The sequence below is a fragment of the Trichosurus vulpecula genome, chromosome 5 (assembly GCF_011100635.1).
Source record: "Trichosurus vulpecula isolate mTriVul1 chromosome 5, mTriVul1.pri, whole genome shotgun sequence".
Lineage (NCBI taxonomy): Eukaryota > Metazoa > Chordata > Mammalia > Diprotodontia > Phalangeridae > Trichosurus > Trichosurus vulpecula.
In genome coordinates this window covers 154,894,552-154,915,063 of record NC_050577.1, presented here as the reverse complement: position 1 = coordinate 154,915,063, position 20,512 = coordinate 154,894,552, and the positions used below count along the sequence as shown (strand labels likewise).

General features: G+C 36.0%; 1 protein-coding gene across 2 annotated transcripts; it reads left to right on the top strand.

Moving 5' to 3' along the window:
- The first annotated feature begins 16,925 nt into the window (after nt 1–16,925).
- LOC118851606 (60S ribosomal protein L10-like) lies at nt 16,926–17,570 on the top strand. 2 transcript variants are annotated; one of them, XM_036761112.1, is made up of 2 exons: nt 16,926–17,034; nt 17,116–17,570. In XM_036761112.1, exons 1-2 carry the CDS (start codon nt 16,926–16,928, stop codon nt 17,568–17,570), a joined length of 564 nt encoding a protein of 187 aa, XP_036617007.1. The 2 variants fall into 2 exon arrangements, with proteins under 2 accessions (XP_036617007.1, XP_036617006.1); XM_036761111.1 differs by having other exon boundaries at nt 16,926–17,570.
- The last annotated feature ends 2,942 nt before the right edge of the window (nt 17,571–20,512 follow it).

Below are 20,512 nucleotides of genomic sequence, written 5' to 3'. Positions count from 1 at the left end.
AGAGAATTTGGAATTCAAAGTTTTAAAAGAAGATGTTCAGAAAACAGTTTTTGCATGCAACTAGGAAATAAGATATACAGCCAATGTGGCATAAACATCTATCTTGCCCTACAAGAAATTAGGGGAAAGGGGATGGGTGGAGTGGGGTGACAGAAGCGACGGCTGACTGGACAATGGGGCAATCAGAATATTTGCCATCTTGGAGTGGGGGGAGGGTAGAAGTGGGGAGAAAATTTGTAATTTGAACTCATGTGAAAATTAATGCTGAAAGCTAAAAATTTTAAATAAATAAATAATTATTTGAAAAATTGAATGAGTAGGTTAAAGGAAATAGCAATAACTTAGCATCTTGAAAAATGTTGCCTAGTTTCCTAGGATATTGAAAATTTCCTGATTTTTTTTAAGTCCCAGACTATCTCTTTGAGTGGGAATAAAAATAATGGGGAATTTATTTACATTATTTTCTCCAATGTTGTGTATAACAGAAAGTGAAATGGTCTTAGTTTTAACCTGTTTTTAAAGTTGATGATAGATTTTTAAGTCATGCTATTCTCTTTGAAGTGTCAGGTTTTACTGCCAGATGTAGAGGTTGAGGGTATTATACTAGGTATTCTCCAATACTGTGATGGATCGTATTGATTAATGAACAAGTATTTATAAAACAACTACTATGCTCCAGGCATTGTACAGAAATTCCTTTTCCTGATGCAGATGAAAGGAAAATTCTTAAATATTAAGGAGACATTCCAAAGAGCATAGGTAAAAGAACCAGTGTGAGTAGTTGTGGGGATTGGTTTGAGGCATATGCGAGGAAGGGAGTAAGTGATTGCACAGTATGGTGGTGGTGCTGGTGATAATTGAGTTTGTATAATTATGACCTGCATTTAAGAATCAATGGGATAGGAGGCGTATGATAGAGCAAGAGTTTGCTAGCCATCTAGGATTGAGATCAGGTAGATTGCTATCCCCAGGGGGGCAGGCATCCAGTATTGATGTATGCTAGGCTAGAAGGTAGACTGATTGTGAAGGGTGATTGAATGAACAGTATGGTTGGACATTCCCATTATATGGAGGGTCCAGGAAGGAACTTACCAGGATTAATAAGTGGAATGGGATAGAGGACAGATAACTTTCCTCATACCTCTGGGTTCAAGTTCTGTCTTAGTCACACACTAGTTAAATGACCATGAATGATTCACTTAACTTTTCAACTCCTGAGGAATCTCTCTAATAATATAAAATGTAGAGTAGGTGCTGACCTGCATTGGTAGAGGTTTTTTTTTTTTCCTTTCCTGGGAGTTCACAATACTAATGAAATCTGAGATCCATTCCTGATCTTACTGTTATACATAGAATAATGATTAATCATAGAATTTTCTTCTCTTTATGTCACCCAAAATCTAGGTTTTTTGTTTACCCCCTGGGGATAATGAAATAGCTTTTATGACTGCATAGTTGCGATGGATTTTAAATTTTTATGGTTGAAGTCACCTATTTCCAAAATAATGGTCATTTTGATTGTCTTAGAACATGGATCAATCAAAACCAATGTGTCAGCTGGCTGGTGGAATTAAAATCCAGTTTCATCCGCATACAACATGCAAGTATCTCCCTGGCCTGAATATTTGTGACTCTAATGATCCCACTGAGTTATTCCTACTCCTAAAAAAAACTGAATGGAGTTTACTTTCTCAATTTTCCTTCATAATTTTGGAAAGCCTTGGTACACATGTAAAATTAAAAATTCATTAAAAACCTTCCTTAACAAAAAATGTGAAATTACATTTCCTGTCTACACAATGCCAAAGCAACTATTCAGCCCAGAACAGGAAAACAACAGCCAAACTGCTTGTTTGGCATCAAATAGGCAAAACAATAAATTGACTGATTGAATGCCATATTTTCCAAGTGCCTGGGTTGGCACTGTGCAGCTAAATCCAGAGACTGGTTAAAAATTAGATGAAACACTACCTAGAAACCCAGGCAATGCAGACTTGAATAAACACCAAGAATAATTAGAGTGTAACTGCTATAACTTTAGTCATTCTAATTCATTGCTAATGAATTGCTGGTTTCATTTAATATTAAATCAATTACAGCAAGTAGTTATTTCTGCTCTCTTAGCAGAAAATGTCTATTACAATCAGAATTTTATTCCTGGGAAAGACCTTAGAGATAAACTAGTTTAACCATTTCATCTTATAAATAGAGAAACTGAGCCCTGAACTGTATTTTAACCAAACTCTTAAATGAGTTTTCATTCATCTTGTTTGTTCAAGATTACTCAACTGGTAAGGGTCAGAGTTAGAACTTGAGCCCATATCTTCTCTTTTCTAATTTACTGCTCTTTCCATGACCCCATAGAAAGTGCATAGTTGTAAAAATTTGTGAATTAAAACAGTTTTTTCATATGATTGAAAATTACAATGCAAATCATATCATTATAGAACAATGCATGCAAAATAACCTGGGTAAACAGGGTGAGGTGGCTCTCTTGGGCAAGGAAATATGTCAAGAAGTTATTGCACCAAATGAAAAAAAAATTCCAGACTATTTTTATTCTACATCACTTATCAGTGTATGTTGATAAAGAAATACACACAAAACAAACTAGCTTCTGGATGATATTTCTGTGACTGGGATGAGATTAAGATCATAGAAATAAGTAAACTATAGCTTCTGAGTTTAATAAATCTACTAGCAGAGTTTCCGTAAGTTTGGAGATCTTGAAAATGTTTTCTGATTTTATACATCATTTTCCCAGTAATTGAAGCCATTATTCTTCAGGAAATTTAATTTACAAAGGAAACATGGTGTTCAATCTTAATGGAAGAATGTACCAAAAAAAAGCTTTCAGAAATCCTTTGCTTCTCATATCTGGAGGGATAAATAGCAAACACATGGAGCAACTCTATGCCAGAACCACACGAAGCTGAAAGTTCAAAAGCTTCCTGGGAGTTACATGCTTGCCAATTGCAAGGGAAAACCAAAAGTTGTCCTAGAAAAAAAAGAGTTGCAATTTTAAAACAGAATAATTATAGCAGGGACCTTAAAGATCATTTGGTTATGTCTTTCTTGTTATTTATGGGGAAAGAGGCTCAAAGAAGTCGTAAGACCTGACTAGAGCCAAGGATCCTGATTCCAAGACCAATGTGTTTTCTGTCGTATCTTGTGACGGAATCTCTTCTTCCTTTATGGAAAATAAAATTGCTTCTTATGTACCTTTGAGAATCCAGAAACACTGAAATGCCATGTGTGTATAGGGGAAACCCGCCCCCCCCAATACCTTTCTAATTTATCTGTCTTCATCTCAGATCACAAACATGGGATACCATTTTCTCCAATTCTAGCAAATGTCTTTCTCATTTTCTCATACTATAGCAATATGTTTTTGCCTTTATGATAGTAATGAAAACATTCAAGGAATCAAAAGCAGTTCATATATACATATGAAGTTTCATGAGGAAGAGCTAAACAGATGTTTCATATAACATCTAAAAGACTTAAAACAAGAAAATATCCTCAATGTCAAGTATGAAAGATTATTAAGTAAAAATCAGGAAGAAAAAAATAAACCAACAGAATTAAATAATGTTGAAATGACCTTGGGAGAATGATCATGCAGTCATTTATTCATTAGGTATTTATAAAATGTATAGTATGTGTTCCAATGAACACAATGAAGTGCAGAGTGTAGTCCTTAATCTCTAAGAGGTTACAATCTCTAGTTTATGAAGAAAACAGAAAACTGTTCATCCTGCTTGTTTTAGAGATTCATCTGCTTAAACATAGGGGTCTGGACCATGTAACAACATTCATTTCAGCATTATGATTTTTAGAGTTGATTATAATTCTTGTATAAATAATACTATGCTGTTCAGAGTAAGACTATTGTTGTGTTTATAAGGCATTTTTGTTGTGTTAAAGTCTCTATCCATTTTATTAAGAGATGGAGAACTTTTCCTCCCTAAATTTCCAAATTTCTTCCCCTTTTAAAAAGAAAATAGCAATCATCCTTCTATGTTGTCCTCAGAGGTGGCTATAGTCACTAACCTTTTATGTGCATTTATAGCATAATTGGTATGCAGTCCAAGACATTTCATTAGGAAAGTGTTATCCAAGCTAACGTACTTGATTTCTTTTGCGTTGCTTTACTATACACCATTGAAGATTTACTCCTTTTTAAAATCTGGCAATAATATTGAATCTGTTGTTTACTCTATTAACAACTATTAAAATCTGGCAATAATATTGAATCTGTTGTTTACTCTATTAACAACAAGATTATAGGGCCCATTCCTGGCAGGGTCATATTTCCCATTATATTCTCTATAGTGCTTTTAGGTATAATAATCATCTGTATTCTCCATCAGCTTTATAGATGAGTTGACTTCAGAAGAGGGACATACACTGGAACTTAACTATAATAACCTGTACCTGGATGGATTTCAATCAAACCTGGTTAATTACAATAATAACACGTTTTCTTGGAAGTGTCTTCCTGTTACCTTTTGTACATATTATAGTATACATCTTTATATGTATTTCTTTTGCTTATTTTTAACCTCTAGCACATTTATTTTAATATTTTGAGAAGTCTTGGTTCATAGAAGGACAACACCATTTAATACCTATGTAAAGGTATTTTGACATATGGAGCACAGGACATGCTTTATATGAAATAAATACCAGAATAGCTCAGAGTCTTTTCATATTGATTCATTTGTAACATGAAGTGACTTCTCTCATCTTCCTGTAAATGTAGAGGATATATCAAGCAGCCTACAGCTGGATTATTTCGTATTCCTTACATTTACATTCATTTCCTTTCCCAAGACAGAGGGTTGAGATGTATAGCTCTATTATGGAAATCTGTGGGGGCTAGTTTGATGTGCCTTCTAACTTGCTCATCTTAGCTCTGAAGAAACAGGAGTCTTATTGTAAAATTAGAAAGGCAGCCTTAGCCACATTTATCCTCCCAGTTACACCAATGATAAGATGATGTTGTTGGAAAATTCAAAAGTAAAACACTCAATCTGGAATTGAGAGTTAAAAAGGATCACCATCTAAACCTCTCATTTTAAAAATAAAGTGAGGTGGAATGACTTATTCAATTCAGTTCAACAAACCAAACATGTATTGAGTACTTGTGTATCACCAGCCTTACATGCTTTGAACTTAATAGCGTAAAGACAAAGATGAAAAGAAAAAATCTTGCCCTCAAGGAGCTTGTACTCTCCTGGAATCTAAGGTTATAGAAGTAGTAAATGGTAAAGCCAGATTGGAAAGCAACATCTTCTGACAACAAATCCATTATTATTTTTATCATTTTATGCTACCTTTAGATATAAAGTATATACTTACAACAAACTATGAATGGAAATCAAAGAAATTCTCAGGATTATAGGCTCATGAGATGGAATTTGACTAGACCAACCAGAAGAATAACAGTCCTTTTGATTTACCGTAAGCTGAGCCATAACTTGTGCAGGATCACAGGGACTTGGCCAGAGGCATCAAAATATATAGGCTATTAACAAAATGATCTTTTTCTGAAATAGAAATAACTGAGCATAAATCAATCATATTTTGTTTAAACTGGATAACATATGTAATGCTCCCTTTCCATTCCAGCCATGTCCTTAGTAAACCCCTGGACTTGCCTTGCCCTCCTCAACCTTCTGAGTTGAAGTTTTCCATCCAGCAGCTTCCTAATGGCCCACAGTTTATGACTTCTACCTGAGGCAGTATCCAAGTGTTTGTACAGCACACCCCCTCCAAAAAAAAATCTGGGAAACAAAAATTTCTAGCGATGGCTCTAATTAAAAGGTGTTCATTAAATCTTGCTTAATTTCATTATATTCAGGAAATTATACTATAAAAATCAGAGTTTATAGACAAAGTCAAAAAGGATTTCTGAATTTTCCTCTGGATCTCTGTCCTGGAAAGGAAAGAACTACATCTAACCTGGGACAAAAGAAATAAGATGAAGGATCTAATGATAAATTATGGTACCTATAAAGTATTCATACTTTTCATTCATTTAATTAGCATTTTCACACACTCCTGAATTTTTTTTGCTTTTTATATTTATCAATTCATCCTATTAAAATTAGATATTTCATCTATTTGGGAGAAAAAAATATTGTCATTTGTATTTCCTGTGACTTTGTATATTAATTTTATAACTATTTTTCATAATTTTATAACCATATCCAACTTCTTGACTTTTAAATCAAAATTTATTTTAAAAATACCTTTCATTTCTCATCAGTCCCAAGAATGTTCTTTGTCTCCACCTCCATAAGAGCATTAGACTGGGAATCAGGAAACCTGGGTTTAAATCCTACCCCAGACACTAATAAGCTATGTGACCAGACCCAAGTCATTTAACATATGTGTCCTTGTTTCCTCATCTGTAAAATAAGGAGGATGAACTCAATGACCTCTTTGGTCCCTTCCAGCTCTGATTTTGTGATCCTGTAAGAACCTCCCAAATTTAGAAAGCAGAATATTTCTGATGTTCTGGAGGGGAGAAAAAGAATACCTTCCTGATATATTTTTTCCTGCTTATGCAGAACTATCAGAGATATTTTTAACTTTGTAATTTTATGAGCTATCTTACAAAATGAATGGATGCTATATTTGAAATCTTCAAGAGAAGTCTAGATGATCATTTGTTGGGGGAACCTTAATGTTAAACCAATTAGCAAACAGTTGCTGGGAAGACAAAGAGCAATGTTACCAATTACAAAATGTTCTCGTCCAGTCACACACTTCTCCCTCAGGTACACCAGCCCTTCAATTTACAGACATTATGAAAATGGGTTGAGAGAGTTGATGGGTGATGAAAGTTGCCACCAGTCTTTGTTTAGCATCTTCTCCTGGTAACTCTCATCTCAAAACAGGAAGAGTATTCACACTTCAAACTTCCATGTAACATTTGCCTTTTTAGGGCAACTATTAACAGGGGTCTAGTTCTAGCCCTGCCTGTACTTGAGCTACTTTGAACAAGTCCCTTAACCTGCCTAGAACTCATTTTTTTGTCATTTGTTAGTGAAAAGATTAGACTAGATTATTTCAGTTTTTTCCTAATTTTCAAATTCTTTGTGTATAAGTTCTATAAATAGTTTGACTAATGGTGGTTTGACTTTGATTTTTGTGAAACCATTGTTCTTAAACAAATAATTTGATATAAAATTTGAAGAAAAAGATGATCCCAAAAACATTTATATGTAAAAATGAAAAGTGGACAGCAAATAGACCAAAACAGAAATGATTTGCTTAAGTTTCTACAATGTCTATTTTAACCACTGATAATAGGGGAACCACCAGACTCAATTTAGTACCCAGTCTGCTATACTAGAAAATAGAAATTGAATTTAAGAAGATGAAATTGGGAAAGTATCTGGATATGATCAAGTAAATACAGAAGAAATCTCTGCTTTTCATGATATGATTTAAAAAATATTCTAAGATATAATTTCCAGATATCTCAAAGAGGTAAAATTGCAAACAAATAGAAAAAATACAAGTGAGGTTACTGTCATTATCGCCTGTGTACCTATCCCAAAAGATAACTGAGAAGATACTGGTCACTTTCAAGCTGTGTACCTAATTTTTCAACTTTGTCTTCTGAATAAAAATCTTTGTGAGAATGGTTTAAAGAGTTGGTGAGGTTTTTTTTTTTATGAAAGCATTAAAAGGGAGGCTTTTATATGCCGTTTTCTTATTTAAAGTCTAATCTGCATTATTATTTTTTCCATCATTTTCTTCCATCTAGACAGTCTACAAAAATAAATTAAATTAATCGAGACTTAATTTGTAGCATTTGCTCATTGCCAGGGTATAAATGCTCATACTAAAAATATAACTACTGGTTGTCCTTTGGGGGTGGTTCCAATACTCCCTTGAAGTATGTGAGTCTGAGCATCATGGATATATAGCACTGTTGTTTTTAAATTAAAGCGTAATATTGTATACGTTTGTAGCAATATAGCATGTAGGAGCTTTCGTGTAATGATTTTCTGTATGTCTTTGTATTTTCGTTTCTTGTAAACATAGATGTTTTTCTTTTTCAAATCTGTCATTCTTTTTTGTTTCATTAAATTGTTTATTTATATTTGTTAGGAGTTATGTTTACATTTTCCTCCATGTAGCTCAAAAATAGTTTTTTCCAAGTTATAATTTTTCCTCTTTTCAGGGTCAAAATCCCTGTGGCCCCATTATTTATTAGTCATCTCTCTTCACCCATTGGAACATTCATCAGTGAATCCCTCATCCCACCTCCTAAGTAAGGCCACCTTCCTTTTCCTCTCCTTTTCAGTCTTCCTCCCCTCCCTTCTCCTCACTAACTTCTTTGTAGGCTTTTCTCTTTCTGAGACCATAGAGGTCACCTTCCCCTCCTTGTTAGCCCTCGATTTGACCCCAGCATATCAGTCACTCCTCTCTGTTCCCTGTCCATTCTTTCATGTACCATTCTCATCCTGTTGCATAGACCCCCAAAAAAGGATTCAACTGTAGGCAGGCATCAACCTGAAAGTCTGATTAAAGAAGGCAAACAGGCTAGGAGACTATAAATTCATATTGTTTATTCACTTAAAGGTAGGATATATATGCTGCACAGAGCCAGAACACAAGTTCTGACTGTCTGACAAAAATGAACAGCTTTAAATAAATTTCAGAACAAAAATAAGTCAGAGTGTTTGTGTCCCTCACATTTGTGTTCTCCATATGTGTTACAAATTGACAGTTGATGAGGTAGAATCAGTTGGAAATTAAAGTACCAAGATGTCTGTGTTTCTCCTGTATGGGCATACGCCGTGAGGATATCAAGATAAGAGAAGCCCTACTATTCTGGCTTATCAGGAAGAATACTCCTTGTGAACCTTATCTGGTCTTTGAAGTTGCTGACACAGGAAAGGGCATTTTTAGAGCTAAGTAAAGCAGTTTGGTTGATTAGTTTCAGGCTTTGGACCTTATTGGGGTTTCAAATCATCTGAAATAATTGTCAAAGGGTATCTCCAGGTTCTGTCTATAATGTCCCATGTCTACTTCATTATTCTCTATAACCCTGTCTCCTTGTGTACGTTTAATTTATTGTCACTCTATTACTCTTGCAGTCTGCATTTATTCACTCCTCTGAATTTCCATTGAGGTATTTGAGAAGCAAAATATCTTTTCAGTTTTAGTTTTCTTTCTAAAAATGTTTCAAATTCTTATTGAACATTCATCTTTTGTTCTGTGTAATTAAGCTGAAATTGGCAGGATACATCACCCTGGTCTATATTCTGAGCTTCAGTGTTCTTTAGAATGTATTGTTCCATTCCCTCCTCCTTTTTCCTATGAGTCTGGAATAGTCTTCAAATGTCCTTTCCTTTGTATTTGAAGATCTTTCTCTTGATGATTTGTGAAACTTGTTTCCAAATTGAATTGTCAAATTTAACTACTATGTCTTGGAGTTTGTAGTCTTGTTTTTTTCTTGTTTTCTTTTCTAGAGGTGATCTGTGAAATCTTTCAATTGGAATTTCTTTTTCTTTGTTCAGAGGTTCTGGCAGGACTATTTCTTTCATTATGATATGAAAATAGTTTGTCTTGTCATGATCTTTAGGGAGACCTGTTATGCTTAGGTTGTCTCTTTGTATCCTATCTTGAAGATTTGTATCTTTTGCTTTTATGGTGAGCATATATTCTTTTAATTTTCTTTAAAAATTCTCTTCTCATAAGTTTTCCTTCACTTCTGTGTATTTGAATTTCTAAGCTATTGTTCTGTCTTTCATTTCTTTGGTGAGATATGCCATTGCAGATTTGTTTTTCTATTTTGCTCATTTTTTTTGCTATGCAGGACTTAAATTCTGCTCTTATAATTTTCATTTCTCTTTTAAACACTGTATCGTGATTTCATGTTTTGCTCAAATTCCATTGGATCCCCTCTCTCTCATCAACTATTGAATCATTTTCCTTCATTTTTCAATATTTATTCATAGATGTCTGAACTCATTAACTAGATCTGGAGGCCATGTTTCCTTCTGTTATTATTATTTTTCTATAGGATTATCTGTTTATTTTCAAGTTCAAGGTTCTTCTTCCTGAGTAAAAAAGGGGGACCCAGTCTGAGAAAGAAAGGGAGGGGCAAGGAGGGAGGAAGGAAAGAAGGAAAGAAGGAAGGAAGAAGGAAGGAAGAAAGGAAGGAAGGAAGGGGGAAGGAGGAAGAAAGGAAGGAAGGAAGGAAGGAAGGAAGGAAGGAAGGAGAAAAAGACCTTTATCAGTTTTTTTAAGTTTTTATTTAATTTTTTAAAGCATGCATTCACAAAGTGAAAGCATATTTGGATTTTTATTTTTCAACAAAGATTCTCACATTCAAGACTAGAACATATTATTTATTAACAGATGTCTGTTTAGGGAATTTTTTTTTTCCTTTCTCAAATATGTGATGCAGTGTTAACTGGACCTTGACAGATGGAACAGATGGAAGGACAGAGACAATAAGGAGACACATGATGAAAAGGCTGTGGAGCCCTCTAGGCAAGCAAAGTATGTTAAGGATTATTTTTGGTCTTGGACTTTTCCTTTTTTTAAAATCCGCTCATCAGATTTGTCCAATGCACATTTGTCTGATTCTCAGTAGTGCTTGCAATTCCCTAATTTAATATCAATGGAGCTGAAGAACCTACCTTTACCGCTTAGGGGAGGTCTAATTGTTTTACATTTATATGTCCGAAGCAAGCTTATAAGTGCTAAAACTTTAAGGGCAGATTTTAGGAATCTCCATAAAATGTCATGTTCATTATTACTTGTTGTATTCTGAGCCCTACCATCTGCTCTGATATACATATCTATATGTTCTAAAGAACATATGGAATCCATTTCTTTTGGCAGTGGTTCATCTTAGGCATCTTCCCCAAAGGCTAAAAAATAATGTTTTCAAATTGGAGTAAAGCTAAGGGTGGCTATCTCTTTAATCTTTTTGGTGTTGTAAAAGATGGGGGAGTAGTTTTGTTTCCACAAAATTGAAAGCACTACCCTTCCTCCCCTTCCCCCGCAGATTTAGCAGAATGTAAGTCAGGTGACTGATTGGAGCTACTTCCAATCAGAGCTCTGATCTAGCAGAAACCAGGCCTCAGGTTGGTCAGGTGAAAGGTTAGAGGCTTGTACACATGCTTAAACAGGCCATTTGAGGAAGGCATCACATAGGCAGTCAGGGGGTTGTATCTGGCCAATGAAGAGCCTGGTAGGAGATTCGAAGGGAGGGTCTAAAAAATGACTGGCATCCATCCAAGTCCTTTGTACCCTGCTGTGCTCTGTTCAGGGGAGGTGCTCATTTATTGAGACCGAATAAATGTAAAATATAACTAAAGTGCCCCCAACCTCTACTGTTTGGGTGGCATCCTTTCTCATGAGAAAGAATAATAAATGCCTTTTCTGATTTCGGGATCGGACTCCAAACTCTTTATTGCGCCATTGCACACAGTTTTATTAGGTATTGTGGTTTAAGGAATCAACACCAGGTGCAAGAGACACCTGAAAGTAGCACATTGGCATTTTACCAAAATGTGCACAATATCCTGGACTGAATCTTGTACTTTGGATAATTCAGGAAGAAAAGTAACAAAAAGTCAACAAATAATTACCTGGAACATTTTCGTAAATTAACTTAAGCATTTCAGGAGAGAAAAAATCTAATTTTGTTGTGAAAGTCAGGAAAACTTTGAAAACGTGTTTTTCTGTTTTTGAGAGTCAGAAGAACTGGAAAAAAATTATAAAAATAGATTTTCCAGGTAGTACATTAAACTGGCAACAGGAACTCTTGTCTATTTTCTTGACTTTTTTGTGCTAAGCAGAGCTGTGACGAGATTGGTTCTTTCTTGCCCTTCCTTTTGTGTTTCATACAAATTTTCTGTGGCTTAATAAAATCCTACCTATAATGTATGTTGGGCAATTGAATAATACTAGTAAGTGATGCTGTAGGGTAGGTGTTGATAGGAGTGATGATGACAGTGTAAATTATGCTTTATGGTGACTAATAGTAGGAATGGGAAGTCCTTAACAATGGCAGTGGGATTCAGAGACCTAAACACCTCTATGAAGAACAAGCCTTTACTCATAGTAGTAATTAACCGTTTATGCAGTATCATTTGAGGATTATAGGAATCTCCCTTGACCAAAAACTGAAGATGCGTAACTAGGTAGTATACTAATAGTAATTCCTGCATTAGATTGACTCAGTGGCTCCTGCTATCACATTGCTAAGAGCCAGGCCATGAGGATGTGGGACTTATGGTTGGTAAATTTTAAAGAAAGGAGAGGAAAGTCTGTAGTATGGAATGCTACCTACATTTAATTGAATATCACAATAGTGCCTGGACAAGGAGAGGCTTTTGCATAAGGGCATTAAACACTTCCGTGGAGTTTTGATGAGATAAAATCAAGGATCGGAGTAGAGAGATGCTAACAATGTACACTTTGCTCACATTTGCTAGTACGTATCCCTTCCAAATTGCTTTGCATTTACTCTGTATTTACTTATCTGCTTTCTTGTTATATCCCCCTAAACAGCATAAGATTCCTTAGGATGGGGGCTATTTAATTTCTGTCTTTGTTTCTAGTGCCTAGCACAGTGCCTGGCAAAATAAGAGTTGAATTGAATTGAAATGCAATACTTAGTATTTCCCCCCATGGGCTGGCCCTAATTCTTAGCACTACTATAGATTTGATTTAGACTAAATCTGTATCTAATGATTATATGAGATTAATTTGTGAGTTCACATTTATTGTGGTTGTAAGCAAACCAATATTGTATTACACTATTGTTACACTACCTTTATAATTTCAGTTTCGACAATCAAATAATACTAATTAGGCCAACATGCACATCGTATTATTCCATGGGAAGAATGGTTTCATTTCCTGGAAGGGAAACCTTCCACCTTCCACCAGGGAAATAATCACTGTACAAACAGTTGCTCTTTTGTTTGCTGCAGAATGGCCTGTCTCAGGAACCTCACAGATTAAAAGCATTTCATTTGTAGGTATATTTCTTGAAGTACATTTTTCTTTCAGTGGACAATTACAAAAACCACCCTCCGATTTTGTGCAGCTCATTAGTTGTGGTTAATTTGCCATTCTGACTACTTTCATTTTCTGAGAACATAAATAAATGTTCCCCAATAATGATTTAGGATACTGGAGAAAAGCTTAGTTGGCAAAGGAGTAACTCCCAAATTTTCCCCATATGCATACTTTAGACATTTAAAAATTAAGTTCTGCTGGACCAAATCACAGGAGGATGTTATTAAATACAAAAAAACGAGATTACAGTAAGTGATATAATGAGATTTCAGTGGAGACAAAAGTCATAGCCTGTATCTATTTTACTATTATTTCAAGATTATTTTGCCCACGTGGGACACTCATTCTGTTTTAACATATGTTTCTGATTCAGCTATAACACCACACTGACCAAATTGATATCCTACTCTATGATACCTAACTGGAGCACTAAAATCAAAACTCTTTCCACCCATAGTTAGCACACACAAAAAAGAAAGAAAAGTAATAAATGACAGAAGACCAAATATACTTATACCCTCCTTTTGGCCAGATTTTGTAGATGCCAAAATGTGGGGTGAATAAATAAAACAGGAGTAGCCGTGTGATTTTCCTGCTCATGAATAAATCAATTATAGATTAGTAATTTATAAGACCCATGGAAGTTGAATTACTTTCCCAATACCAGTAATTGTGTTCAGATGACAAGGTGGGGAATATCAATAAAGCAGCAGAACCAAACTAAAGTGGTCTTTCTCTTTTCCATGGTTACATTATAACTGGGACTCATGTCTGTGTTTTTTCATTTGGCCAATAGAAAGAAAAAAAGTCTATACTTTTGAGTTTTGTGGCCTTTTATTTTCCCTTCATTTTTTCCCTTCTAATCTCAGTTGCATGTGACTTACTTTTGCAATTTTTTTTAACTTTCATATAATCAAAACTGTCTTTTTTACTTCTCAAAAATGTTCTTTTCAGGCAAGTAATCATCATGTAAATGTGTTTTTTTTCCTGTTGGAGTTTTTTTTAAATTTTTTTCTACTAAATTTGCATGAAGCAAGGCTACCTGTATTCCAGTACTACATAGTTCCATAGTAATTGTGAATATCAACTCATATGTCCCTAAGAGTGGCAAGGACAAAACTGGGAAGGAATGCCAGGAGAGTCAGTTTTTATATATATTGGATATTCCACAGCACATACTGGTAGCTTCTTTTTAACCTCCTTAAAATGCATCCCCGTAATCACTGTGAAGAGGGCAGAGCTGGCAGCCAGGAAAAAAAAAAAACAATAGCAGGTAAATCTCTGCTCTTTTCTCCAATGAAGCTAATTTGGTTCATAATGAGACTTTGAACTCTTCCATGAAGTTTTGTGATGACAAGGCCGACATTGACATGATCAGTCACCTCCTCTCCTAATGTAAGTAATAATTGCCATGGACTCCACTAAAGGAGTTTGATAGCATTTTTCATTTCATTGCCAGTGTGCTGTTCCTGGAAAGGGCAGTCTCATGAAAAATAAAATATGTGTGGGCTGATAAGTTCTTGTGCTAGTTTATGAGGATTACATAAGGCATTATTGAATGACTTTTGATACTATGAAAATATCAAAGAAAAAAAACATGATGTGTGTCTATTTTTTAGAAAAGGGGGGAGAAGCTAAAAATATTACCTAAAGTCCATTCTATATCCATTTCCGGGAGAATAATAGCAAATGGATAAAATTCCTTCAGTATACCAGACTGCCTTCCTTGCCATAACCTGGGGCTAAAAGGAACTGAGAGATCCTTCAATCCAACATTTTCAACTGATAGATGAGAAAATGGAGTTGCAAAGTGAGTAAGTATCTTGCATAGTCAGCCAGATAATTGGTTACAGGGTGAGGTCCAGTAAATAAGCCTTTTGGCTTCTAATCCAATGCTCTTTCATATTGACAATGCCATGGTCAGTTGTGATTTCCCCCCCCCCCCCAGGTTTTAAAAGTTTAAAAGAAGAAGCAAAGTCTTACAAATGTAAAAGAAAATCCATATTTTTGGATTACATCTCTTTGCACCCCTTCTCTCCCAGTTAAACAAACAAACGAAACCCTCATCTTTGTAATGAAGAAGAAAGTTCTCTTCCAGCTCTAAATATATGATGCAGTATTTGCCTCCCATATCTATTCCATCTGTCTATCCATTAATAAAAGACAACCTTAATTATCAAAGAGAATATATATTATGACATCTATATCATCCTTTAAAAGACAATAATAAACTGATAGATGTACACTGGTGTTTTGTTAAACCACTTGCAGTGATCCTGCTTGTAGTGACAGAGCAACTAAATGATGCTGTGGATAAAGCACTAAGACTAGACAGTCAGGAAGACTCACCTTTGTAAGTTCCAATCCTTACTAGCTCTGTGACCCAGGGCAAGTCACTTAACTCAGTTTCCTCATCTGTAAAATGACCTGGAGAAGGAAATGGCAAACCACTCCAGTATCTTTACTAAGAAAACCTCAAATGGGGTCACAAAAAACAACATAGTAAAGGCAGAGATGAGAATCTATATCTAGATACCTTTGTGGGAGGCTGGTGGAATACCTCTCAGGTACTCTTCACAACAAAGATACTTAATCACCATCCCTCACATTTCTATTGGCTTTATATCTTATTAAGTCTTTTATTAGGTCAAAAAAACGTTCTACTAGTATAAACTGGAATTACCTTGAAATGTACATGGAAGATAAAATCTAATTATTCGGCTCAAATTAAAGTCATAGGTTTAGGAAAAAACATTATTACTGTCCGTGTAATTTATTAATGGTAACAATTATTCAAAAATCAAAAATAAATATTTAGATAATGTATTGACTATGAAGGTCACCTCTGTGCTTTGGAAAAGCACGGAAAACATGGTGTGGACTAGAATTCTCTCACCAATAGCTGCAGTTGGAGTTAGCACCCCTCCAAAACATCGGATCCTCAGTCCAACAATTCAGGTCTCAGAAATGTTAACCTTTTATGTGTCATATTTGCTTTGTTTCCTTTGGCAGTCTGATGAAGCCTATGAACTCCTTTCCATAATAATGTTTTAGTTTGTTAATTCATACTTGAAAGAAATGCTAAATTTCAATTAGTGGTTAGTGGCAATAAAGATGTATTTTTTTTCTCTATCCACGTTTACAGATCCTCTCAACTCTATACAAGAAGTCTTGCCCTAAAGTGTCTCAGAATTTCAAATATGATAATTAACTCTTCAAATTCCTCACAAACTTGTTCTTCTGTGACATTTAACTGTACATAATTCTCATAGGCTCTTTAATGACAGTTAATTATGTATATCTCTGAAAGATTCTTTCCAATGGTAGTTAATTGTCCAAATCTCCATTGGGAAAGAAATTATGTTAGTTCTCTTTGAGTACTTCTTAAAGATTTCTCCTACCATGACAGTTAACTCTTCTAGTCTTTTTCTGACTCTTTTCCCATGGCAATTAATTATATAAGCTCCTTAGGAACAGAGTTCTGGATTCTTCTCTGACTCACACGGGTTCTTTAAAAGATGACAGTTAACTGTTGGTGCCAAGATTCTTCGTGTTTTCTTAAGGGGGCAGAAACAGTAACCAGAGTCTCTGTGAGAGGGCCTACTTAAACTGTGGTTAAACATATAAGAACAATTTTTAACATAGGTTAAAACAATGATTTTTCTCTACAACATTAGATGATTTAAGTAAAACAGTATTAGCGTCGAGGTGAGTGCGTCCGGTCGTGCGTGTGGTAGTGCGGTCTCTCACTCAGTTCCTGTGCCTCGGTCCTGCCCCGGTGCTCCGACCCAGCCTCGTGCTTCGGCCCCAGCCCTTCTTTCCTCCTTGCAGACACAGTCCCTGCTGGCGCCGGCGCCATGGGCCGTCGTCCCGCTCGCTGTTATAGGTACTGTAAAAATAAGCCGTACCCGAAGTCCCGTTTCTGCAGGGGAGTTCCTGATGCCAAGATACGAATCTTCGATCTGGGTAGAAAGAAAGCGAAAGTGGATGAATTTCCATTGTGTGGCCACATGGTATCGGATGAATATGAACAACTGTCGTCAGAAGCCTTAGAGGCCGCACGGATCTGTGCCAACAAGTACATGGTGAAGAGTTGCGGCAAGGATGGCTTTCATATTCGTGTGCGGCTACATCCATTTCATGTCATCCGCATCAACAAGATGTTGTCATGTGCTGGGGCTGATAGGCTCCAGACTGGCATGCGGGGAGCTTTTGGGAAGCCCCAGGGCACTGTAGCCCGTGTACACATTGGCCAAGTTATCATGTCGATTCGAACCAAGGTCCAGAATAAAGAACATGTGATTGAAGCTTTGCGGAGAGCCAAGTTCAAGTTCCCTGGCCGCCAGAAGATCCACATCTCCAAGAAATGGGGTTTCACCAAGTTCAATGCTGATGAATTTGAGGCTATGATAGCTGAGAAGCGACTCATTCCTGATGGCTCTGGGGTTAAGTACGTCCCCAGCCGGGGCCCCTTGAATAAATGGCGGGCACTCCACTCCTGAGGGGTGTGTGGGCTGTGATATCTACCTTTCCACAGGCATAAATAAACTAGATACTGCTAAAAAAAACAAAAACCAAACAATACTAGTAGCACTATTTTCCCCTGTTCTTTTTAATTCACAAAGCATTTACTAAAAGTATAATCTGTTCGAGATACTGTGTTTGATGCAAGGGATGTAAAAGCTTTATACACACACACACACAACAGACACAAACACGTATATTTCTTGCCTTTGAGAAGCTAACATTCTTCGGAAAGGTGGGTTACCATAAAATCTGTACACAAGTAAGTAAATACAAAGTATATAAAAAGTGATATGAAGTAATTAAAAGAGGGAGAGAGTGCTAATAAGAGGAACATTAGAAAAGGAGTCCCCTAGGGAGCGGCACCTCAGCTGTACTATTAAAAAAAATTTATTTTAAACTCAAAGGCCAGAACACAAATACAGAATAGAGAAAATAAACAAAACATATCAAACTTAAATACTGAAACTTAAATACAGAGTAAGAAGGAAAAAAAAAAGCATGTCATGTGCATAGCAGAATGTAAGAGAGAATTCAAAATATATAACAAATTTTCATTTCAAGAAAGCATGTATGATAAATAATACACGTTGTGTTGAGAATTGTCCATCTTGGCTTTCTTGTGAGTTTTCTTTTGTTCTCTTCTGTGCAGTTATTTGCCTTGTTCTGTTTTTCCTTCCCCCCAGCTCTTCCCTCAGAAGGCTACAATAAATTTTAGATATGTTTCTCTATAGCTATAGATATATACATACACATTTACATTTACACATACATATATAGACATATACTTTCCCAATCATGCTGTACTCCTGATCTTTGTTTTTATATTTGTGGATATCTCTTGTTTCCTGTCTCTGTGATTCCTCAACTTTACTTCTATGAACTCCTTTGCCCTCCTATTACTTGCCTACCACCTCCAAGAATCCCTCCCCTATCCTCCCATTCCCATAAATCTAAACACCCTTCTATACCCCCTTTTACCTATTCCTTCATTCTCCCCTCTAAAACTCCCCCTCTTGTCCTCTCCCCCCTCTCTATGCCCCTACCATTTTATTTCTTCTAAATTTAGAAGACTTTTATATTTTTCTAAATATATATGTATTGTTCCCTCTTAAACCCATTCCCAATGAAAATACATTACCAGAACTACTAGCCCTCCTCTCCCATCTAATTCTTCTGTAGCCTTTCTTCCTCTTGCATCTCATTTGTATAAAATAGTTATGCTTTATAGCTGTTTCTAAATGATTTTACTTTTTAAATTCATATTATAGTCAGGTTTACCCTAATCTTTCTTATGAGCTCACCGATTATTAATAAGAATCTTAGACATATATTTTACATTTTACATTATATAAAAGGTAAATGGTCTGTCCTTATGAGTCCCTTATAATCAGTCTTTGGTATGTACTTTATGTTTCTCTTGGTTCTTGTATATTGAATCTTCTATTAAGTTCAGGATTTTTTTAAACAAAGTTTTGAAAGTCTGAAAGTTTATCAAATATCCATTTTTTTTCATTCAAGATAATACTTAAATTTTCAGGGTATGATATTTTTGGTCTGAGCCCCAGGTCTTTTGCTGTTCGATATATTGTGTTCCAAGATTTGCAGTCCTTCCTTTAATGTCTCTGCTGCTAGGTCTTCTGTAATTCTAATTGTGGCACCATCATATTTAAATCATTCTAATCTTGATGCTTTTAATATTTTATCCTTGAGCTGGGGCTTTCAGAATTTGCCTATGATATTCCTATGAGTTTTCCTCACAGGAACTCTTTTTAAGTGCTGATCGATGGATTCTTTCTATTTCTACTTCCCCACCTTGTTCTAATGATTCAGGACAATTTTCTTTAATCATTTCTTGTATTATTGTATCAAGATTTTTTTAGTTTTTCCTCCATTTCTGTCATTTGATTTTTAAGGTCTTTTTTAAGATTTGTTATAAATTCTTTTTGGGCAGGTAACCATTTGATGTCTCTCTTTTGGTGTTTCTTTATTTCAATATCCTCCTCTGAAGATGAACCCCTGTCATCTCTATTCTCACAATAGGTTTCTATGGTTTGGATTCTTTCTCCTTTGCCTGTATTTTTTGTGGTAATAGCTTGATTTTTGTAATCACCTCTAGTCCCAGGGTATGATGGTGCCTCTTGCCCCAGATCTTCAATTCTGCCCTTTAGCCTGGAACCCAACCAAACCGCTGACCTCCTGTAAGTGCCCACAGCCAGGAGATTTCTTCCCCACTGCTTCTGCACTCACTGGATGCGTGCTTGTTCCTTCTCACCTCCACTCTTTTGGCAGCACAGCTGGGTCTGGCGTTCCTTGTCAGCAGAGGTTCCTTCAATCTCTTTGGGCTCAAACACCCAACTCCCCTCACTTTCCTGGGATGAAAAGTTCCTGTGGCTGGGGCCGAGGCAGCCACTTATTATTAAAATGGAACCTAACCTGGAGGTGTTTACTGTTCACGGGACCAAACCTTGTCCTGGGATTTTTCTTCGGATCTTCTCAAATTGTCCCAGGAAGACCCTGGTTGTGCCCCTACTCTTCTTTGTCTGCACCCAGACTTTGTTTGCTCTAAGGTGGTATTTTAACTCGTTTGTGAGGGAAAATCTTGAGAGCTTGGAATTTTCTGACCTACTCCACCAATCCTCTCTTCAGCTGTACTTTTGAATCAGTGCTAGGTATCACATAAATAAGAGGTGGAAAAGGAATACATCCTAATTATGAAGGATGATTTGTGCAAAAGTATGGAGGTGGGAGATGGAGGATTGTGTAAATATGGGTTCTCCAAGTGGGTGATACAGCCCCTTGGGGGTCTGGAAAAATCCAGGCAGGTGAGCCAAATAAGTTTGGGCACCTCTGGTGTACAGGGAACAATAAGTAAGCCTATTTTCTTATGGAACGCTCATGACGGCAAATAATATGAGCC